The 24,920-nt window shown below is 37.5% G+C and overlaps 1 protein-coding gene and 1 non-coding gene across 3 annotated transcripts in view; one reads left to right on the forward strand and one right to left on the reverse strand.

Annotated features, from left to right (window-relative positions):
• The first annotated feature begins 11,457 nt into the window (after positions 1-11,457).
• On the forward strand, positions 11,458-11,620 carry LOC139698181 (U1 spliceosomal RNA). The gene has a single exon (XR_011702860.1). It is a non-coding gene; the product is annotated as a U1 spliceosomal RNA (small nuclear RNA).
• A 2,555-nt stretch (positions 11,621-14,175) lies between these two features.
• The window catches only part of v (Tryptophan 2,3-dioxygenase vermilion), a 54,319-nt gene continuing 43,574 nt past the window's right edge, over positions 14,176-24,920 (reverse strand). The window contains exons 5-9 of one of the 2 annotated variants that reach the window (XM_071596665.1): positions 22,089-22,226; positions 21,461-21,682; positions 18,929-19,178; positions 18,549-18,642; positions 14,176-15,932 (exon numbers count right to left, since the gene is read on the reverse strand). In XM_071596665.1, coding sequence (XP_071452766.1) covers positions 15,767-15,932; positions 18,549-18,642; positions 18,929-19,178; positions 21,461-21,682; positions 22,089-22,226 — 870 coding nt within the window. In that variant the 3' untranslated portion in view covers positions 14,176-15,766. Of the gene's footprint in view, positions 15,990-18,548; positions 18,643-18,928; positions 19,179-21,460; positions 21,683-22,088; positions 22,227-24,920 lie in introns of both variants that reach the window. The other variant, XM_071596664.1, reaches the window with a different exon arrangement.

Here is a 24,920-nt window from a genome sequence, read left to right on the forward strand (position 1 = left end):
GTGTAATTCATTGTATTTTTATATTTGAAAAGTGTTTACCTTTTCATATTTATAGTTGAACCAAGAATAAGCTGAAAGATTGTTTGTATGAAATCATTATCCTTTGTAATCAGATGTGATATGCTAGTCCGTCCTTGCATTTAATAAATATTTTAAAAGATATGTGTTTCTTCATCTAATATTCTCTCGAGCAGCAATGAAATCATTGAAATAGAAGAGTAAAAGAAATATATTTATTACAATATTATATGTTGCGCTTGTAGTTTTGTATCCAAGCTTTGTGAAGTTCCAGATCTTCCTGGGAAACCATAACCGGCACAGGGAAAGGAACTGGCCTCCCTACCCTGATGTGTGAATCTCACCCACTGTCGGGCTTAGTACTGGGTGAACTCTACCATTACCTACCAAACCGACCTTCGGGTTGATTACTGTGTTTATGGTTATATAACCTTATCAACCCAAAGGTCGGTTTGGTAGGTAATGGTAGAGTACACCCAGTACTAAGCCTGACGGCATGTGAAATTAAGACATCAAGGTAGGGGGGCCAGTCAGGGGTATATTAACCCCATTTGCCACCCTTTGCTATAGTCAATGTCTGCCGCCCCCTTAAGGAATTAATTTTCTACATTTTCACGTAAATAAAAAGGATGTATCCAATATAATGCGAACCAAATTCAATGTGTCCACAAGGTCCTCGCGCCTAACAACAGGAACTAGTGAAAAAAGGAATAGTGTGATCATTCGCAAGACAATGACTAATGTAAACACAGGATTCGCGCTCCTGGCAGCCTATGGTGGAGCCTTTTCTCTAAAAAAGAAAACGCGTGGGATTTTGAATCAATATGTTCACAATAAAAAAGGTTGAAAAACTGATGAAATAAAAATTCTTGTGCCTCCCCCTGGGAGCTGCCCCCCTACGCCATGGCATAGTTGGCGTACTGGTAAATATGACCCTGGGGCCAGTTCCTTTCCCTGTGCCGGTTTTGGTTTCCTAGAAAAATCTGGTACCCGAAAAATCACATATCTTGGGTGGAGCTGCAGGTGCCCAGAGTGCCTTGTCCGGGAATCGAACCCGGGCCCCTCCGGTCAGCAGTCCAATGCTCTACCCCCAGACTACTGTGACCCACTTATGGTTTTATATTTATTATATATATATATATTATTAGGTAATCTTCTGGTTAAGATAGGTTTTGGATGGACACGGCTACTAGATAAATATTTTGTGCTTCCCTACAAAATCCAGTATCCTACTCCACCTCAGACCCATCTTCATCTCTGAGTAATTTCTTCCTCCCTTCATCCCGTCCAACATCCCTATCCTGTTCCTTCCCTTCCCTCGGTTGCCTAACATTCTCCCCTCTATTACAGTCTTCAACATCCCACTGCCGGTCAATACCCCCTTCAACCACTTTTCCTGCCTCCACAGGATTTCTCCCAACAAACCCCTCTCTTCGCCCACCATACCAAGTACTTCCTCATTTGTTTTCTTCTCTGTCCATTTCACCTTCTCCATTCTTCTCCAAACCCACATTTCAAAAGCCTCCAGTCTACATCTATCCTCCTGCTTCAATACCCACGTTTCTGCACCGTACATAGCTACGCTCCATATCAAAGTTTTTACGAGTCTTTTCTTAATATCCTTACTCAATGTCCCTGTCATCAACTCCCTCCTCCTTGTGAAAGCCTCTTTGTCTAGCGCAATTCTTCTCCATACGTCGTAGTAATAATGTATCCGTTACCTGCTCTATGTTGGCTACGCTTCTTCCTACCTCTTCATTTAATACTATGGCAACCCCTCGTTGGCTCTTGTCCTCACCGCTGTATATTATTCTATACTGATCACTCCAGTAATCACCGCTATCCTTCCATCTCACCTCACATAGACCTAAAATATCTATATTTCCCCTTTCCATCTCTCGCTTAACATTCTCAAATTTCCCTATCCTCATCATTGTCCTAACATTCCACGTTACTTTGCTAACTAATGTGGTCTTCTTCTCCTGCGTCTTCTGTCCTGCTGCTGCTGGATTTCCCTTGCAAGGGTTTCGTGGGATGACGACTGCGGAAGCTGTGCCTCCCCCACTGCCGGGCATGACACACGGCCGATTGGGTCGAGCCCTGTAGTTGCCAGGACTCAAAATCTCTGTATTGTCCATCATATTTTTCTTGGGAATGGTAATTGAGGTGGTTTCCCATTGCCCTCCTCAATAGTGTTTTTAACGTGACACCATCACATACTGGCCGCCCCGCTAGGGTCGGATGCCATTGCAGCCGCCTCACTGAGGAACAGACACTGCGTGGACTACCTTTTGCCTGGCTCCTAACCTTTGACCTATCTGGCATGGGCGACCCTACCAGGAGCAATTATTATTACTCCCGCCAGCACAGCTCTATGGGTCATCAGAACGCACAAGCCCTTCCACCATGTCAAGGTTGTAGTCCGGGGAGGGGATTTTATATATATATATATATATATATATATATATATATTTTTTTTTTTTTCTACAAGTTTACATTTCAGATGATTTGCAAATTTTCTTATTTACCTTATATCCTATTCGATACAAGGGTTAGTGGACTAGTCTATTTTAAAGTTAAAAAGAATTAATTTTTTGGGGTAAACAATTTTAGTTTTTTAAATGTAGTCTTCTTTCAAGTTTATAAATTTAGTCCAATGATCCTCCAATTAGGTGATAACTTCCAAATAATGCAGTTGTTCTAACACTTAACATAGACATTTGTTTCTACAATTTCCTTTTTTGAGTAAGATCTTCTCAGTCGCTGGTCATCCTGGAGAATGAGTTTTAGTCCAAAGGAACCAAATCTGGGGAATGGGCAACGAGTTGGAATGATAACTCCATGAATTTTGCATTTCGAAATACAGAGGAGTGAGCTGGTGCATTGTTGTAATGGGAAAGGACTTCTTTGGAAACCAATCTTGATCATATTTCTTGGAGCTCAGTTTACAAATGTTTTCAAAATTATGCATAGTATGCTTGGGTAATAATTTTGCTCTTTTCCAAATGAATATTATTCCTTCTCAAATTCCAAAAAAACAGTCACCATAACCTTCCTTGCTGAAGAAATGGTATTTTTCTTCTTTGGTTCTGGCTCACTGCTGGCCACCCATTGCTTAGACTTTTCCTTTGTTAGGTGTATGGTGGTATGTCCACGTTTCATCTGTGGCGAAGAAATAATACCTAATGTCGTGGATTTGGCTGAAACAGTTACAAACTGGCCTTAGAACATGCCAAAGTGATTTTGATTTTGGTCTACAATGGGCAATTGTGTCGCTCAACTTGCACATAGCTTTATTGTCCAAATTTTGATGCAAAATACCTTGTACCAATTCAATCAAGATGCGTACAGCATTAGAAATCTTGCATTCATTCCCTCTTCTATCAATCATTACCACATCATGGATTTTATAAATTATTTCTGGAGTAATGATAACAATGGGGCATCCAGAATGTAGGGTGATACGTTCTGAAAATTATAAGCCACTTGCAAACCATTCTAATTTTAAGTGGAGATATACCATTACAGATCTTGCCTCTCTCTCTCTCTCTCTAGCCTTTTGAGGTGATTTGCCTAGCATATAATGTTTGCTCAATTCAAACAAATTCTAAACACAGTAATAGGCAGGTCTGTCTGAAACTTGATATGTGTTCCTTCAAGAGATGCTGATAACTGAAAATAGATGTGCACCAGTGGTGCTATCTGTCTGGCTTAATATGAACTTTTCAATTTACTTATATTTGTACCTGATGCAAGTATTTCTCAAGTTGTCTTTGGATTTGAATTGCATAAATAGTTTATAAATCAAAATAATTACTTGGTCTGTGTGTCAATACACCAAATTTCCCACATTCTTTGGCTGTATTATTATGATAGGTTATCTACCGTTCAATGTAGGTTTTCGATGGACACAACTACCAAATAATTACATCCTCTCTCCTAACAAAACAGAACCCATCATTCTACTCTTCAACAGAGGTCCTCTTCATCTCTGCATACTTTCTTCCTCCCTTCATTCCATCAAACATCCCTGTCCTATTCCTGCCCCTTCCTCATTTTCCTAATATCCTTCTCTCTATCAGGTCTTCAATATCCTACTTCCAATCAATATGCTTTTTGCAACCATATTTCCTGTCTCCTTATGATTTCTCCCAGCGATCCACTCTTCTATCCCACCATACCTAGCTCTTCTTCATTTGCTTTCCTTTCTGTCCACTTCACCTTCATCCTTCTCCAAACTCATATTTCAAAATTGATGGTTACTGGCGTAACTTTATGGAAGCGATTCATATTCAAAATGAAATGGGTATGATAATAAATTTTCAGTGGAATCGCGAAGTTACCATTTTTTCATTTCCACATTTCAAAAGCCTCCAATCTATGCATATCATTGTGCTTCAATTACCATGTTTCTGCAGGGTACACAACTCTGCTCCATATTTAAGTTTTAACAAGTGTTTTCTTAGCATCCTTACTCAATGTCCCTGTCTTAAATTATTTCCTTATGAAAGCTGCTAAGTGGGAGAAGAATTGCCTATCAATTCATTGATTGCCTTGATTCATCATGATTATGTTCACAGTATTTGTTTATTGCTAGGATTAATGCATAATCGTTCACTAACTCCTGTCCTGTGTCAATATCCTTCAGAATTGCTCCCCTTTTCTTCACTTCCCTTACTCCTTCACCTCTCTGCCAAATATAATGGTATACCTCTCCCTAAAAGGGGTTTCTCTCCCTCATCCACCTCTTTTTCCAGTCTCTAGCATTATTACCTTCCAAGGCATATTATTCTCAGCTGAAGTGGACTATTATTTAGTAGATTGCCATTAAAGGTAGTTTTTGGATGGTCACTGAACACTGGAGACGACTGCATTTCTAATTATCGCATACAAGATATTGTATCAAGACACAATCTGACACCCTACGCTAAAATAAACCTTCAATTCTGCTTGCTTTCTGACCCCCTTCCTTCCATCCAATATTCCTATTCTTTTCATCCCCCGACCTCTTGCCCAACGTTTTACCCTCTCTTCTCCCCCACCATGAATGTTATTTCTTTGTTTGCCTTCTTTTCTGTTCAATTTACCTTTCCCATCCTTCTCCTGACTCACATCTCAAAAACCTCCAATCCACATTTGTCATTTTTTCAATTACTAAATGTCCATGCCGTGCAAAACCAATTTTGAAAGCAAAGATTTCAATAATCTTTACTTGGCATCCTTGCTCGACATCCCTGTCATCCACTCTGTGCTCCTATTGAGTGTATGGATTGACAGAAATCCAAGAGCCATCACCCAATATTCTTTCAAATTAAAACCCAAGTCTTTAAAAGATTAATCATGGCATAAGTAAGCACAATGTTCTATCATTTGCATCATTCGAAACTTGAATATGAATTGAGTTGACTCATTTTTGCAAAGCTTAATAGGGGTTCCCTTGAATTCTCTACTAATGCCAGACTCTTTGTCTCTCCCAGTTGTTGCCAAATTCATTTTTTGCCCAAGTCTGAGCCAACTTTAAGTGTAACTATTCAATTCAAATCTACCCTGAAGGTTCACATTGCCTACACCTGGGTTTCATTCCCGCACAGACTTCTCTTATTTGTCTTCTCTAAATTAATGATATTCTGTGTGAAATGTATATATTTATGTATAATCTTGAGTATATATGTATATTTACACATAAAAACCTAGTAGCTGTGGAGGGGGAGGGGATCATATGGCTAATGAGACGAGGGTAGCGTTCCTTGGCCCAAGAACAAACTGATGTAGCTCTACCTTTTAAATATTCACAAAGCATTTCCCTTATGAAATTCGCAAGGTTGTTCGTCTTTCGTACCTTAAAAACCTTTGACTTTTGGGTATCCCACGAATTAACGCATACAAAATACACCTCTTTCTTATATCATTGTCCTATTCCCATCTATCATTCTAAACTGTACATTGTTTGAAGACGGAAAACGGCGAACTAATGACAGACAGCGTGAAGAAGGCAAATATTTTAAATGTTTTTTTCCAAAGTGTCAACTATGAACATAAATGCACCAAACCAGCTTCCACTCCCACCCGGAGAACACATGAGGGACATAACACTGACCAAGAAAAGAATGAAACATCATCTCCATAGTATCAAAGCCAATAAAGCACCAGGTCCCGAAGAAATACCTGCCAGATAGAATGTTGAAGTTATTAGCTGAAGATATTTTTAGAAAATAATTTTTAGCCCCATTTTTAGAAAATGTTTTTCTAAAATCAATAGAAGGCTAAGACCCTCGCGACTGTGAGCTAACCCGTAAAACTCCCATCTATAACAGCGGCGGTCGGGATAAACCAACCAATTACCGACCCGTTTATTTACCATCCGCCATTATGGGTAGGAAATAAAAATAAATTATTTTCTACATCTACATAATTCCCCGCAAGCCTCCGTACGGGCGGGGGGTATTGGTTACCAATGGGGTAAAACCCAATGCAAAACCAAATCATGTTACCTCTACGCACATATTAGTTTGATCGTGCACTCGATAAATATTCATCGCACTAAAGAAAGTACTTCAAACAAAAATATTCAGCTGCAGGATACCTTAATTCAAATCATGCTGTAGAACTGTTAAAAAGATGGGTCTATTAAATTAAAAGAATAACATGCAGGAAGAAACATGCAAGATATCGACAAATATATGTACTACCAAATCTAATTATCTCATACGCGATTGCTGTCATATTGATTTTGATTTCTAATGGTACGAGGAATAAACGACATTTTAATTATATCCGTTTAAAATAAATCTCCCTGATTTTACGTTGGTGATCTGAGCTACCAGAGTAAGTCGGGGCCAGTAATATGCCCTTGACATCCTCAGATAAGTAACCTGCCTCAAAATTACGCAGTTAATTTAACCTGTAATTAAGCTTACGGTCAACTAGTGGCTCCTATCCTAATCCTTTTAATAGTGCCGTGACACTGCCACCTTGTTCACAACTACTTTTCGCAAACCTTCCTGCATTTTTACGTACATTTAAACTATCATTTATACGTACATTTTTCCCGCGTTATTAATGAAATAACTTTCATTTCAGCTGTTGGTCGACCAGGCTATGATACTTGAAACAATGACTCCGTTGGACTTCATGGATTTTCGTAATTACTTATCCCCAGCATCTGGTTTCCAGTCTGCAATTCCGATTGTTGGAGAATAAACTTGGGGTCAGGCAGGTAAATGAAATATGATAACTAAGTTGTGGTTTAATCATACAAAAGGACACGTATATTATTATTAATAAATGGCATGCCGCAATCAATTTATAACGGCTGTGTCATAATTAATGCTGACTATTGCATTTCACCTATTGAATTTATAGTTTTTTTCCAGCTTATAACCTTAAAAAACTAAATAATTTTTATCAGTCAGAGCACCTACCCCATCCCAGAGCAGACATTCCTTACTCAGAGCAGGTTTTCCTGAAATGGAGATTTTAAATGCATTTAACGGTCGGGAGAATTTTGGATGCATACGTTAAGGATCCCGTATTTTTTTTACACTTGTAATATACAGATTATATACTAAATGTTCTGCCTACCCCGATCTAAATTGTTCCACGTTCTGAACCTGAAAATTTCTTCGTACACAGCCTTGTTGTTATGGAGAGTAATAGTCATGTCCTTGTTTTGCATCAATAGGAGCATAGAGTGAAATACAATCAGAACTACAGGCGAGTGTTCGGGAATGATGAGGCCGCCATTGCTGCCATTGAAAAGTCTGAGAGCGAGCCGTCCTTGGTGGAGCTGGTGCAAAGGTGGCTGGAGAGAACCCCGGGATTGCAGACCGAAGGCTTTGATTTTTGGGGTAAATACCGCCGAGCCGTGGGTGCACTCTTGCGGCAGCACCAAATGAAAGCTAAGGTAAGGGTACCTGTGAAACTCTTTGCCACCAAATTCGTTTTTCGTCCCGCAATTATAATTAGTACCTATGTAGGAAGTGCTTTGGCTCAAAATGAATAAAGTAGGGCATAAGTTAAATTGCTTTTGGCCGAGGAAATTTCATACGGAGGGGTTGGTGACTGGAATGTATGGTAAGAGTGTTAAGGGAAGACTAGATAATTCTTTGATATGGAGCTTGGTGTTGTACGACCCGGAAATGTAGACATGAAAAAAATGATAGACGTGGTTTTTGAAATGTGTGTGTGGAAAAGCATGGAAGAACTGAAATGGACCGATAGCAAAACACACGAAGACGTACTAGGAACGGTGGAAAAGTAGAATAAATTGTAGGGAGAAATCCGAAGGAGGCAGGAAAAATGAATGAATAGCTTTTTTATTGAGGATGAATGTTGCAGACTAATAGAGGGACGGACGTTAAGGAAGAAGAGAAATTTTAGAAGGGTTAATTGTTGTGTGAGGTGCAAGGTTGTGTCTTGTTAGATGAGGAATATAGAGGTAGTCAGTCTTTGTTCATCCGAAACCTACCTCAACGATAAATGACGAAACTTAATATCAAAATTAAACTGGATTGGAGGGGCATGGACGGGAAAGACGGTGTGAAAAGAGGATGAGAATACATCGATTAAATCGGGTTTTTCTAATTTTATTTGTCATATATAAAGTGCCATACCACTCGGAAAAAATTAAAATTTCAAGCTTATTACTGCCTTACAGTTAATATAAAGACAACTTATAAGAGCACAATGCATATATGTTATATAGTTGATGTGAATACATCCCAACAGAAACTAAAAAAATGTCGTAGTAAAACGAAAACTATCGTACGCACAGCTCTACAATTTTAAATCTACATTGTTATGCAATTATGTTCAGGAAAATCCAAGGATATTCTGGCCTTTTGTGATAGAAAAATAGGGTAAAACTCCAACTGTACATTACATTACCTACATGTATGTAACATCCCTTTCCGCGCGGTTTTATTTTTATTGTATATACTATATAAAGAGTTACTGTAAGGGGAATGGCTAGTGACCTACCACCCCCTGCCGCACGTGCTTGCGTGGTATTGTGTAGATGTAGATAGACTAGGATGCAATATCGCCTAGGTTCAAGAAATGGGGATTAATGCTTAATGCAAGCATATGCGCAGTTTTGAAATTTTGGAACTAAGGAAGTGACGAACAGGACATAAATTATGAAATAGAGCTTAATATAAGCAAAAACAGAGAGTTATGTGCCGTCGGACTTATAGATTCAAGTATGCGTTTTCCCCGCACACTCTTGATGACAACAATTAAAGGGGGAGAAACTAATACGTGGGCACACATTTTCGAAAGTAGGGGTATGCAAGATCAAATTCCTGCAGAACACTGTACCAGTAAGTGCACTATGTAAATTCAAATCTGGCGTCCTAACGCCCCCCGCCGTGTGCCCTTTAGACAGGTAGGTGAATGCGTATAAAGTCTATTGTCTTTGTGAACTGTTTGTTCGGAATGCGTGGAATACTAACTGGTTGGTAATAAGTGCCTGATTTGCATGTTTGCCTGACTTCTTTCAGCGTATTTTCTTGTCCTCTTTGTGTAGGCAGCGGAATAGCCGCTAACTCGTAATATATGTAGTAACCCTTTCCATGCGGTTTTTGGTGGATCGCGGGGTGCCAGGAGCATGAGAGAATGAAGAAATAGTGTGAGTGTACGAGGAATGGCTGGTGACCGACTACCCCTTGCCACATGTGCTTGTGGGGTATTGTGTAGATGTAGATAGACTTGCACACAATATCAAATTGGTGCAAGGAATGAGGATAGTGCTCAATAGAAGCAAATGCGCAGTTTTGAAAATTTTGAACAATTGAAGGGACGAACAGGACATAAATTATGAAAAGAGGGTTCAGTTCTAACTACGGCCGATCAGGTTTAATATTTGGGGGTAGTTTTAAGGCCACGCCTTTCGTGGGGAGCACATACCGTATCAGGCCAATATGTGGTTCCGCTATAAAGAAAATCGGTTTCATCAAGCGGGTGGTGGGGAATTGTAATGAACTAGTTAAAGAGAGGTGTTATTTTGATCTAGTTAGACCTCCTTTGGAATATGCCGCAAGGATTTGGCGTCCTTGGCAGAAAATTTGACAAAAAGAATTGGATAGATCCCAGAGAAAATCCGCCAGATTCGTGAGCAATTGTTACAATAAGAAGACGAGTGTGACAGGTCTTTAAGGGGAATCAGGCTGGAAGCCACCTAAGATAGGAAGAGAACGAACGAGGCTGGGACTTTTAGAAATGTTCAGAGCAAACGAGTTTAAGAATGGTAGTAAATGCATTGTTATGACCCCGCGCTACTTAGGTAGATCAGACCGCATAGACAAAATAGCAGAGATAGATAGATTCCAGTACAGATGCATAAAAACACTCGCTCACACTCATTGGTATGAATTTGTGGGTTTTGAATTCGGTTTTATTCTCAATTACGGGTAGTGACTCAACACCCCCCGTCAGACCCCCTGGCTGTCTACCACGTAGATGGAGAACCCACTCCTCTGTTGTCCGTGGTTTTATGCAAAAAACTTTATAGAGTCAACTTAAAAATGAATCCCACTTGACATATTTCCCATTGAAGGTCATGGCTTATTATTATTCAAAATCACGTTACACATTTTGTCGCTGTTTAAATGGCATGGCCGTGATCTGCATATTAAAGAAGAAACTGGCCAGGTCAGTGATTTGTGGTGATCGAAACAACCATTCCCAGGGCCTGGAAATGAGAAACTCGCTGTTTAGAAAACGGCATGTTTCTCACATGAGACTGCGCTTAATATACGTGTGCAAGCAGAATGTAGCCCGCTTTGATGTCGCGAGAAAAAAATAATAAGTACGCACGTGAATAAGCAATAAAGTGTAATTGAATAAAGCAATAATGACATTAATAAGGTCAAAATCATGGCATGGTGAAGTCAAATTGCTGATAAGCATTGGTTTGTGTGGACTAAGGAGTAGGAAAATGATTAATATCTAACTACTGATGCAACTTTTGACTGTTGAACATTTCGACATTTATATCGGTACCAAAACACCCATAAGATGTGAGTGGTGGCTCATATATTAGTTTTACATAATTCGAATAATTATTGTAGAGGTGATAAGATTGAGTCATTAATTTATAAATGTATAACCTGGAAAACGAGGTGCAATATTTCAGGTTGCAGGCACGCTATTGCAATCAATATATATCAGCAAATCTTTGCGCGGTAAATGATTGGAAAGTAAATAGAATGCGAAAATCGCATGTAAAAACCGGCCGCAAAAACTTAGAACTACCTCTGACTCGGCCAATGTGTTAAAATGCGATGACCATTTAGTGTCTTATACAATTTAATAAGTGATACATTTAACTTGAACCCTCGTTGATGAAGTTGAAGAGGAATATTAGCGATCAATATTTGGAAAACGCAGGCATAATTTTTGCAGACTCTGAACCGTACGCTTGGAGACGGCGAAATATTCATACTTACCTGGCGTAGGGGTCTACCATGATCCGCAAGGTGGTTTCCCCAGGAAGAGGCTTGCCCATTGCACTCCGTGTAGGCTGACTCCTGCGATTGCCCCAAATGTGGGTAACTCGGGCGCACAATTTTTGGTAGTAGGGACTGCGTTCGCGCCGTCCCTCAATAAAAAGTTCACGTGTTAGTAGTTCGTTATCGTGTTAAGTGTCGATGAAGCATTTGGAACGATAGCTATGGAGATGATAGGAGGAATAAGCGTTTACCCCGCATGTCTCAGAATGAAACTGAATGGGTTCCGGAAGGTCATGTGATGGTTACACGTCTGCAATCACTGCTCATGGTGTAATGCTGTAGTAGCCACCCTTGGATTAGCATCAAGGTACAAAGACTAATACAAATTCACACAGGGAATTCACGCAAGGAAAGTAATTTAGCTCGGTGATCCTGAGGCATTTTTAGAGCATGGATGGAGAATGACATTGGTTACTTTCATAAAACTTGGCTTCTGTTGGAATTCGGTCCATTTAACTCCCATCTGTAGAGGCGGCGATAGGGATAAACCAACCTATTACCGACCCGTTTCTTCAGCACCGCTCTCTAGGGAAATATTAAAACACATTATTTAAAGTAGCATAAGGAGGTTTCTTCGAGGTAGGAAGGTTCTGAGCTACAACCAGCATGGATTTGGAGATATAATTAGGCCCCCTAATCACATTGACAAGGCCGACAGTTGCTAAAAAAACAGAGGGTTGTGATTCCGTTGAACTGATAGATTCAAGTATTCGTTTTCCCCCGCGCACTCTGGGCGACAACAATAAAAGGGGGAGAAACTAATACTTAGGCACACATTTTCGAAAGTAGGGGTATGTGGGATCAAATTCCTGCAGAACACTGTACCAGTAAGTGCACAATCTAAATTCAAATCTGGTGTCCTAACACCCCCCGACGGGTGCACTTTAGACATGTGGGGTGTAGGTGAATTCATATAAAGGCTATTGTCTTTGTGAACTGTTTGTTCGGAAAGTGTGGAATACATACTAATTGGTTGGTAATAAGTGCCTGATTTGCATGTTTTCCACCCCTTTTTTAGCATATTTTCTTGTCCTCTTTTTGTTGGCAGCGGAATAGCTGCTAACCATGTAACACTGGTAATATATGTAATAACCCTTTCCATGTGGTTTTTGGTGGATCGCGGGGTGCCAGGAACAAGAAGAAATAGAGTGAGTGTACGAGGAATGGCTAGTGACATACCACTCCCTGCCACATGTGCTTGTGGGGTATTGTGTAGATGTAGATAGACTTGCTCACAATATCAAATTGGTGCAAGGAATGATATAAATTATAAAATGGAGGGTTCAGTTCAAACTACTGCCAATTAAGTTTACTATTTTGGGGCAGTTCGTGCACCATGCATTTTCTAAGTGAAAATTTGGTATTTGGACAATATGTTTATCCACTTTAAAGAAACTTGGTTTCATCAAGAGGGTGATGGGGATTTTTAGTGAGAGAGAGGTGTTATATTGCTCTAGTCAGACCTCATTTGGAATATTCCGCAAGGTTTGAGGTCCTTAGATTATATTAGATAAAATGACATTGGTTACTTTCTTGAGATTCCTCTTACTTATTAGGATATAATCAAGATTCTAGAAGTAAATTTCTTGGGCTAGGTGGAAATATGTGAGAATTCGAAGTTTTTTATGATTTCACAGGAATTATTCAACTTTGCCATAATTTTTACCAAGCCTATAAATAGGTGTTTTCTCTTTCTCTTTGAAAGGAAGTTATGCATTCTACTACTGGGTATACTATCCCTGCCAGTCAAAAATTTTGTCATTTTTCAAAATCATCAATTACTGCATGGCCTATATATTACTGCATTGAAACAAAAGTACTCTATACTAGTATTTGTTTCATTTGAAATGATAATTGTGTAAAATAACTAAACATTTTGTATCAATTCAATCTGAATATATTCATAGGGTTATCTTTGGAACAACAAAAGTTGACTATATTTTTTTGGCCCAAGGACCTGGCCTTCTAATGCCAAAATTCATCATTATTTTTTTCAGCTAATACTATAATTATACATACCTGTAACTCATCCTATAATTTTTTCAAGTTCAATGAATCTCTTCCACAACACAGCTGATATGGCTACAAGATTAAGATAATACGTAGAAGAGACTCCATTGTTTAAATCTTGCCCCAAAATAAATACGGCTTTCTATCCATCTACTAAGTGTTAGCAGAACATTTTGAGTTAAATTAAGTGGGACAAATAGGAATTTAATATGGTTTAAAAGAAGGAACATTTAGTCAAAAGAGAGGGCACTTTATAATTATACAATGTACACACATAGACTTATGATCAAGCAGCTTTTATTATTTTACGTGTTTTCTAGTTGGGCAGATAATGGATTTACAATATTGCTATTTTATTTCAGAGCTTTTGTACACTTGATTCTGATTCATAAGTCTGTATTGTGTGAGAACTTAATAAATAACTTTATAAAACTGCCCTATTGTAGAGACCTTTTAACTTTCACATTGTAAAAGTTGTTCATGCATGCATACTTCCTTAATATTTTTATGTTTGCAAAATATTTTCATGTTTTTCGGAATTTCACGTGTAACGTGAAGGATTAAGAAGAATAGTATAATAATAATGACAACAACATCTTTTTCCAAAAACTATTTACTAATAACATTTATTCTCCAATTGATTACAGAAAAAATGGGTAGCTTCACATTTACACAATCTATTAAAAAATTTCTATTGTCTCATTAATTATAAAAGTAGTAGAAAATGTATACCAATTGACCTTATGTTTATGTGCAGTTATATCATTCAGATACATGATTAAAACATTTTCAGTCGAGAAGAATTCAAGATAACTGGACTCATATACCCTAAAGCCATGTAGCTGATGATCAGATATTGTGATAATTTTACCCATATCACTACCCTGAACTTATCCATCAATCAACACCACTCCAAAAGAGACCCCCATTCCTCTTCCCTATTTTTACGGCCATGCCTTATGAAGTTGTTCATGTCACCTTATGAGTGCCATGATTTTTGGATAATGCATATAACTTCAATTGTAAGTCACTTTTCAACCCAAAATATACTTAAATGTTTGGGTAGGGCATGATTTAAGGAAAGGAGAAACAGTTAGTTTTAAAATTTACAATGAAAATAAATCGTTGACAACTCTCACAAAATAAAATAGGCAATTGAATAAATTTTTAACACATTTGGAAAAATGATGAATTATTAAAAATGTTTGAAAATCAATTAAATTATGTAAAACTTTTCTAGGTATCCTGTGTAGTCTGCATGCAAACCAGCAGCATTATGAGTTTGCTATTTATTTGATAACTTTCCAAAAACAAGTCACTCCTTAAATTAGACTGGAAGATATAGTTTTTAGTTTTCTCAGAGTTTTAACTCAAAATACCTCATGGCAATCATTATCTTAAGTTTGAGTAACAGATTAGGGAAGAGATACAAATGGGAACTATATATAATGCCTGAAATTTCATCTAGAAACATACAATTGGAATCTAAGTGCTTAACCAGCTATCAGGTAAAATTTTCATTAATACTGGTCATTAATGCTGAAGGCTAAGTATTTTCAAAATTGGGAATTATAATGAAAGCAAATGGCAAATAAAGATATAAATAAAACTTATTCATTGACAGAGGGTTTGATATTGGTAAATTATTGATAAAGAATAGGCAATCTGTGAATAATTGCTCAAATTCCCTCACATAACAACCATAGGGAATTATAGCTACCCTTCACTCTCTCCCTTTCATCTTGTTTTACCAAAGGAGAATATGATACATAAGCTCATTTTTAATTCAGAGTTTTGATTCAATTTTTTATAAAATATCAGAAGGAAAGAATACCACTTACTGACCCAACCAGGAACACTACATTGGTGATCTGAGTGATATAGTTGATTCAAGATGAAAGCCAGATACCTCATTAATTCAGAGAGGGAAAGATCTCCAAGATCCATATCCCAGAATAGAATTCCTAATATTCCCCAAACATAATACCTGTGTATGCCACTGCCAAAATTGAATGTGTTTCCTGAAAAACAGATTCAAATGTTGCTCAAGCAACAATACACAATTCCAGGTTATTTTATTGAAAAAAACCCTAAAATGCAAAAGATTGCCTTATGGTGCAATTTCATTGATAAATGGTTTCTATTAGTTTTGTATGATGGCACTAACTTTTGCAATAGAAACTTTTACAAACTTATGGATTTATAAAACTTTAAAAATGAGATTCAAATCACTCTCCACTTTCATTTCCTTCTTCTTTGCTGTCATTTAATTGGTTATTTCCTTTGATTGGGCATGATGTAGAATTTATTAGTGGAGGTTGTTGATCAAATAGCTCTTCATCACGCATAGATAATGTGCTTTTCATTCCTTTACTTAGTGGTGGTATGTGACTTCTGGGAATCAAGAAAGTTGACAAATTGAAGAGGTCAAGAAAAACTTTGTAGCGGTCACTAATTAATGAAAAAAAAAAGAAAAAAACATTGTTATATATCATTTTAATGACAGAAGAACTCTAGTATTAAATGATAGTTGGTAACTTGCATGCAAAATTAAATGAAAAGTTGGTTTGATGTGTGTGTGTAGAACTCACCTCATGTCAAGTACAATAGCAAATTAAAATCATGCATTCATAATAAAATGTACCTTTCAGGCTGCGTATGTTGTTCAAAATAAACCTGGTACCCAGAAAATTGCACAGCTTTGGTTTTGGATAGTTTATCAAAAGAGGTCAACTGGATATAGTATCCTTACTCCAAATCACTTCAGAAAAGAAATTACTTTATTCTTCCACTTATATTTTATTATGCACGACCAATTTAATAAAACATATTTGGAAGAACGAAGTAATTTCTTTTCCGATATGAATTGCTTTCACAAAGTGATGCCTCAAACCAGTCTATCCACATCACTTTTATATCTAAATTCTTATCCAACATGTAAGTAGAGGAGACAAGGCCACTTAATTTATTCATAAACAATTAATCATTCAACATCAAAGCACAGAACATTGCTCCTGAGTTATCACTCATAAGCTTAAGAGATCTCGGATGCTTGAGTCCATTTTTATTTTCCTACCCCGGCACAATTTCAATTTTTGAGCATAAAATCTATCACTCCAACAAATTTGAGCAACAAATGAAACAAAGCCTGAAAGTAAACACTACAAAAATATGAAATTCAACTGCCAGGTTGATTGTGCATCCTGCGATCTGAAAGCTGGATATGAAAGATCAGAAGCAAGTGATACAAGTCCAACTGGACTCCAGTCAAATTCTAAGGTGAAATTCATGACAGCGACAGCTGGATTTTGTTTTAAACCTAAGCTGGATTCTGAATTTATTCATCTTTCACACTGGATGTATCAATCTGGGTAACAGGCTGAACATTGAATGCATATGTATCGAGCCAAAATCTGAAACAATTTGACCAAATTTTAACTTTTACATTCTAGATGTGGCATGCAGTTTTGGATATTATTGAAGATGATGAGGAGATTGAATCCCTTGAGATCTATCTCAAACTACTGAATGAAAATACCACTCTGACAAAGACAGTGATAAAGATGGAAGTTATGTTAAAACTTTGACCGACAGATATCTAAATGTAGAATGCAAAGTGAATTTTACTGATATGACTGCTGAGATTATTTTCCTTTCATAATTGCAGCAGATGGAAAAAATATATAAAAAAAGCATTTTCAGACAAATCTCCTGGTTTTATCAGCAGCAATATTCCAGGTAAAAATGAAGAGGGAACTGCTACACTTTAGTTTGAATGTAATCAATCAATGCCAAGAACAGAAAGAGTATTGATGGTACACATTTACTTATTTTCCAAAAATGTGAATTATTAGGGCTTTTCTATCATAGACAAATAGCTTTGGTTTGTCTTTGAACATACCTAATGGGTAAATTTCAAGAAACTGCTGGAGATTCCGCAACAATAACTTTTGACAGAGTCATCTGCTAATATGCATTTCAATGTAACAATTTTAGAGTGTAAAAATCATTTGTCTTGACCGGGATCCGGGTTTGAATCCAGGTCAAGGAAAATGATTTTTACACTCTGAAATTGTTGTATTGAGATACCTAATAGGTGTTTTGATTGTGGATTATTTAGGAGTACCATGCAATGTATTCAGACTTTTTCAGAGGGCTTAGGTGCAATGACTTCATCCTCCAGTTAAAATGTTGCAGACACCGAGTGCATGGTAAAATTAGTTATGACAGAAAATATAATTTATTAATCCTATGTGCAAAAGGTGATCAGTACCACCTCCTCAGTGAAATTTGTTTTTTCTGCACATGTACGGAGTATGTAATGAGAAGCTCTGGGTCTAATGCAACTTCAACTTAGACATACTTCGAAATAGAAAACCAACAATTCAAATAGCTATTAAAAGTAAGTCTACATACAGGGAAGAACCTATTACAATTATTAATTTTTTTCTGGTCAAAGCTTTTAAGTTGTCTGTGAAATGTTAGTATCCTTGCATTAACATTGAATCGTCATAAAAATATTTATCCAATGAAGATTTTATAACCAATAAAAATTAACAAAATTTGAAAAGGTTGATAAAATCTCATGGTGATAGTTTCTTCTAACTAATTAACACATTTTTAAATACTTGTAGAACATGGCTGAATAAAAGTATGTAAGTAGATGGCTTGAGTACAAATATATATTTTTGCTCTAACACTTGATTTTAACCTTGTTAAAAAAATGAAAGTATTCCATTTAGGTTGAAAAGCAGTAGACTTTAACAACATAACAAATATGAAATCGACGCAGAAACTGCATTGACTGGCTAGAAGTATCAAATTTTACACATACCCTCTACTAAGCAGAATTGCAAAATTGAAACAAAGTTGTTTTCTCGGTTTCTATACAACTTAACATTAGCATTGGAAAAGGCAATAAAAATGTATGGCATAAAATCTGCCATTCATGGGTTAAGTATCATTCAAGGAAGAACATGTGCAAAAAATATACGTAATGGCAAAGCTTACCTTAGTGTTGATCTGAGATATTGATACCCTGAGGATCCTCCGGTCCCCAGATGCTGTGATCCAATCATTCTCTGCACCATGATCACATGATTGTCTGAAAAAGTGAGAAATTTATGTCTATAGATTTCATAGACTTATCTGAAAAAGTAAGAAAATATCTTATGCAGCACAAACTGTGAATTTGTTTAGTAACACAAACACTTTAATGAATTTTCTATTTAACATGCATGCCACTTCAAAATGTCTATGAAAGTCTACCAAAGACAAGTAGAAACAATAAATTAAAACCTTAATTAATTAATTGAGAATATTTTTCCTTTGCGGATATAAAAAATTCATTATTAATCATAGCCATCGATCAAAGAGCAGGGTATACTTACACCTCCATTTAGTAATGAGTGAGTCAATGTCCATCAAGAGAGTGAGCATCTGGTGGGGTTGGCTGAATCTGGGTTCATCCCTATAGAAGGTGATCATGATCGCACCCTGGAGGGCACGGTGTGAGAATCGCCTCTCTCCACGGGCCACCAAAGCCTCATGGGCAACCTCATCAAATACTGAGTCAAAAACAGCTCTCCTTCTCTCTACATCTGCCAACTGATGTGTCCTGGCAGCTTCTGTTGGTGCCTTCTAGGGTTATAAAGATGTTGGCAAAAAATTAATAACCATTGAACCAAAAGGCTCTCAAGAAGCTTGATAGTTATTAATTCTAATATTTAGTGGTGCAGTACACTGTCCAATGGAGAAAGAAGGCAGGGATTACTACATTACCGGAGGTGCAAGAAGAGTAGGGTATTGGTGGGAGAGAATTAAAAAGCCAGTGTGAGAGGGACAGGATTTAGGTTTTAAAATGGGGACATGTTTTGGATCTTGGATTATTGCAGGACATGGGAGTGACTTTAGGATTTTATGAGTGGAATGATTTATTTTAGAAGATCTATTAAGCAGGTTAACCGGTAAACAAGGAGTAGGTGACTATTCTTTTCAGTTCATATGAATAGATTTTTCCTACTTCTTCGTTACCCCTATTTAGTGAATTATTAAATATTAAGTTTTAGAAAGCAGACTATTCATTTGAAAAAGAAAAATTGAGGCAACAATTAGAGCCTCCCTCTACTAAACCTATAATTTTCAATGGTCGCCGAGAAGCTAGATATTGCTTTATGAAGGAATTCATGTCCTTCCATTGATATTCATGAAATCCAATCTTTCACATCCTTGCGGAAGAAATTTACAAATCACTTTGGACACCCTTTATTTAGGGACAGCGCCCCTGCTACGGAAAATTACGCGTCCGAGTTAGCCACATTTGAGGCCATCACAGAGGTCAGCCTACTTATCTGCCTCCCCGAGGAAAGTGGATATATCCCTGCCACTCCATTGTTCTGGTCTTGCTCTTATTTACCATCAAGCCATACTCCTCATTCATGCCATTAAGGTGTAGTAACGTCCATTTAATTGTTCTTATTCGTTGGCAAAAAGGATCATGTCATCAGCAATTCTGATGCGTAGAATCCTACTTCTCCAACTGACACTCCTGTATCTTCTCACCAGCATGTCCTGACTTGCACATTTGATATTTTAGTATCCTGTAAACCACCGCTAGGGTGTGTGATGGGGGTGAATACAAGCCGGAATAATTTTGAACCAAATATGACCTGACCACAGTCTGACAATGTTATTCTGATTCCTTATTTTCTGTGGCAAAAACGGCATATTAAATCTATCCGTTTTGCACTAAATCTCTCTAATTTTACTAACATGATCTCTTCTACTGTAGTGCAATGGGGGTAATAACACATTTTCAACATCACTTCTAAAGAGACATCCTCCCAATTTATGCAAGAGATTTAATCTGTCATTTAACCTTCGCTCCGTGAATAATTCACAGCCTAGCTTCCCCAATTTGTTTGGATACGCTACTGAGTTTATCATAACAACGATTTATAAATATACCTCATCTACGCTGCACTCCAACTTCGTGAGGATCCCATATACTAGCAGCATATTCTAAATAAAACCTAACGAGCGAAAGATAACATTTCTCAATTCATACGAAGGTTTCTGTGGCGTTGAATTGCTTGTCTTTGTATTTCCAGGTTCTCCATCCACGTTGGCAGTCTTTTGGTGTCGACGGTTGCCTGGCTATCTTGCCTGAGTCTTCAAGTCGAATTCAGGTCAGGTAGAATGATGCCGTGGCTGGCCGTGAAAGGATGGTGCCGTGGCTGACGAACAGGCTTACCACCGAGAGGGTCTGGGTGCAAATTCTGGAGACAAATATTTTTCAGTTGTATCCCAATCCCCACTTGAGGTGCTTTGTGGAGAGCACTTGGAGTGAGTACGACGTCCGTCGGATGGGACGTTAAACTGCGGACCCCTTGGCGCCTTTCGACAAGAGTGGGCTAATGCCGACGCCGGGTTTCTCTCCACACTTCCTTTCCTATCCATCCCTAATGGTGCAAAATACCTTCGCTGTCGGTCGCCTCCCATAAAAACTACTACTACTGTGCATTCATCTATTCTGCCTCCTTTGGATTTCTCCCTACAATTTCTTCTACTTCTCCACCGTTCCTGATACGTCTTCGTTTATTTTCCTATCCGTCCATTTCACTTCTTCCATCCTTTTCCACACTCGCATCTCAAAAACAACGTCTATCATTTTTGTCAATGTCTACATTTCCGGGTCGTACAAAACCAAGCTTCATATCAAAGAATTATCTAGTCTTCCCTTAACACTCTTACCATAAATTCCAGTCACCAACCCCTCCGTATGAAATTTCCTCGGCCAAAAGCAATTTAACTTATGCCCTACTTTGACAATTTTTAGCCAAAGCACTTCCTAGATAGGTTCTAATTATAATTGCGCGACGAAAAACGAATTTGGTGGCAAAGAGTTTCACAGGTACCCTTACCTTAGCTTTCATTTGGTGCTGCCGCAAGAGTGCACCCACGGCTCGGCGGTATTTACCCCAGAAATCAAAGCCTTCGGTCTGCAATCCCGGGGTTCTCTCCAGCCACCTTTGCACCAGCTCCACCAAGGACGGCTCGCTCTCAGACTTTTCAATGGCAGCGATGGCGGCCTCATCATTCCCGAACACTCGCCTGTAGTTCTGATTGTATTTCACTCTATGCTCCTATTGATGCAAAAACAAGCACATGATTATTAATCTCCGTAACAACGAGGCTGTGTACAAAGAAATTTTCAGGTTTAGAATGTGGAAAAGTTTGGATCGGGATAGGCAGAACATTTAGTAGTTAATTCTAACGTCATATGCATTTAAAATCTTCATTTTAGGAAAACCTGCTCTGAGAAACGAATGTGTACCCTGGGATAGGTGCTCTGACTGATAAAAATTATTGGGTTTTTTAAGGTTATCAGCTAGAAAAAAACTATAAATTCAATAGGTGAAATGCAATAGTCAGCATTAATTAAGTCACAGCCGTTATAAATTGATTGCGGCATGCCATTTATTAATAATAATAATATATAATGTCCTGTTGTATAATTAAACCACAACTTATTTATCATATTTCATTTACCTGCCTAACCCCAAGTTTATTCTCCAACAATCGGAATTGCAGACTCTGGAAACCAGATGCTGGGGATAAGTAATTACGAAAATCCATGAAGTCCAACGGAGTCATTGTTTCAAGTATCATAACCTGGTCGACCAACAGCTGAAATGAAAGTTATTTCATGAATAACGCGAGAAAAATGTACCTATAAATGCTAGTTTTCCTTAAAATAAAATTTCCTTAGGCTTAATAATCTACCAGATTGAGTGCAACGTAGAGCCGTTAGGTTTGTGAAAAGTTATACACAAGGTAGCAATGTCACGACACTATTGAAAGAATTAGGATAGGAGCCACTAGTTGACCGTTGACTTTAATACAGGTTAAATTCACTGCGTCAATTTGAGGCAGGTTACCTATCTGAGGATGTCAAAGGCCTATTACAGGCCCCGACGTACTATGATAGTTCAGATCACCAACGTAAAATCAGGGAGATTTATTGTAGAACGGATGTATTTAAAATGTCGTTTATTTCTCGTACCATTAGAAATCAATATGACAGCAATGGCGTAGGAGATAATTAGAATTGGTAGTGTATATATTTGTCGATAGCTTGCATGTTTCTTCCTGCATGTTATTCTTTTAATTAAATAGACCCATCTTTTTCGCAGTTCTACAGCATGATTTGAATATAGATATCCTGCACTTGAATATTTTTGTGTTAAGTACTTTCTTTCGTGCAATTAAAATTTTTCGTGGGCATGATCAAAGTAATATTTGTGTGGTGGTAACATGATTTGGTTTTGCGTGTGGTTTTATCCTATTTTAATGGTGGTGACCTAACACCCCCCGTCCTTGCGGCAGCTTGCGGGGTATTATGTAGGTGTAGAAAATAACGTATTTTTATCTTCTACCAATCATGGTGGGCTGCGATAAATCTTCGCTAGCCAAAGTTACCCACGGACTAAATTTTACGCAATACCCATTTCCTAGGAGCCAATTCCAGTTAGTAGCCGGACGAGAAACTCACCAGGTTGCGTATTTTGTGCATGCATTAATCGCGGAATTTTATCCATGTCGAACAAATGAACAAATGCCTCAAACCTGCGCATTCCTCCTCAACATGCGTGCACAAAGTTGAAGAGGTATGTTAATTCCACATATTACCAAGAGTGCTTCTAAAGGTCATTTTGTTTGTGGTCTACAAGCATGTATGCATCACTTTTCAGCCTACCTTCGTACCTTCCTAGTCCAAATATTCACATGGTGGAAGTGTTTTCCATGTTCAATAATATTTAAAGGGGATATTGAATAAACCTAGTCAGGCTTAAACAAGTAAAGGTTATTAAAAAATGCCGACATTTGTGCAGCCAGGGCAAAAGTTGACGGAATTGTGGTAAGTACCCATCGAATACATGGAGAATCAAAAAATCAATAGATAGCTGAGCCATACGAGACGATACGATACATACTATATTATCGAACTCTTGTGTCAAATTTAAAGAACTCCGGGTGCCTTGACGGTAACTTCAACAGACTCATCCGCGGAAGTTCATTAAACGTAAACATTAAATGAACCTTAATTTAGTTAATTAATTCAATTAAATGTAATAAATCTTAATTTTGATTGTTTGGGGGTATATCTATTGAACAAGCATAACATGGAAAAACTTGGAAAACGAGTATGCATATAAATAATTTACGGCTGAGACATTTAATAAGAGAAAAACTCGTAGTAAGAGAAAAATGTTTTCCGTAGAACTTTGCACAGATATCATCATTATACGAAACTTATACTCGTAATTCATTCCTCCTGTAAAGGCATATGAAATTAATAAAAAACAAAAGGGCACGAATATCATTCAGTGACGTTTACTCTTCCGATATTTGTTGACAGTCTAAGTATTTAATGTCCTTTGCACTGACTTAATGGGATAAACAAAAAATCGATTGATTACGGCTATGGCATAATTCGAGTACGCCGTGCCCCTAAGCATCTCTTCTACCTTCCTGTCACCTCGTAACATTACGTAAAAAATAGAAAAAAGAAAATAAGTTGAAAATGTATTTGTTAAAGAGTATAAAAATTGCAAAAATATTCAAACTAATTACCACTTAAGCCATAAACTCAGCCTCATTCCTCCATATTTTCGTACATGAGAAAAAAAATACTACAATATTGTATAACATCATTCATTTCTTCTATTTTCGGTACGCTTTATTTTACACTTTTTTTGTTAAACCTTCTCGTTTGATATTGAAATTAGATTTTCTCTCATTCGTATCCAGTTGTTATTGTTCTTAAATGAAAATTACGGTAAGCTTATGATAACATTTGTTTCATAATATTTTTGAATGTCCATCTAATAAAATACTGAAAACAACGAAACATAAAATTATTCTTTAATCGTCCAAGAACAATACTACCGCACTATAGATGTCGTCAAATTAAAAGCATAAAAATACATACACTCATTACCGTCATGAAGAGATACACATTTATTATAATTTCACATTTTAAAAGTCCAATTCAAAATGTTAACTTAAAGAATACCAGAAAATGATAGTTTGAAATGAAAGTCCAGTGAAACCTCACCACTAATCTAATCTTTCCTCCCAAATTTCTGGCATGAATGTCATGTTTTCATGTGCTGAGCATGTTTTCATGAGCTTGAACATGTTTTCATGAGCTGTTTAGAAAAATAATGATATCTCTAAAATACATAAGAGCACTGAAAATAAGGAGAGGCATTTTTACCCCTATTTAAATCCCTGCCACCCCAGATCGCCGTACGGCTGTCGATAATAACATTTAATGTCCACCTACCCTTGATTGTTTTAATTTATCTAAAACAGAAT

Source organism: Hetaerina americana, unplaced genomic scaffold (genome assembly GCF_022747635.1).
Source record: "Hetaerina americana unplaced genomic scaffold, ioHetAmer1.1.p SCAF_8, whole genome shotgun sequence".
Taxonomy (NCBI): domain Eukaryota; kingdom Metazoa; phylum Arthropoda; class Insecta; order Odonata; family Calopterygidae; genus Hetaerina; species Hetaerina americana.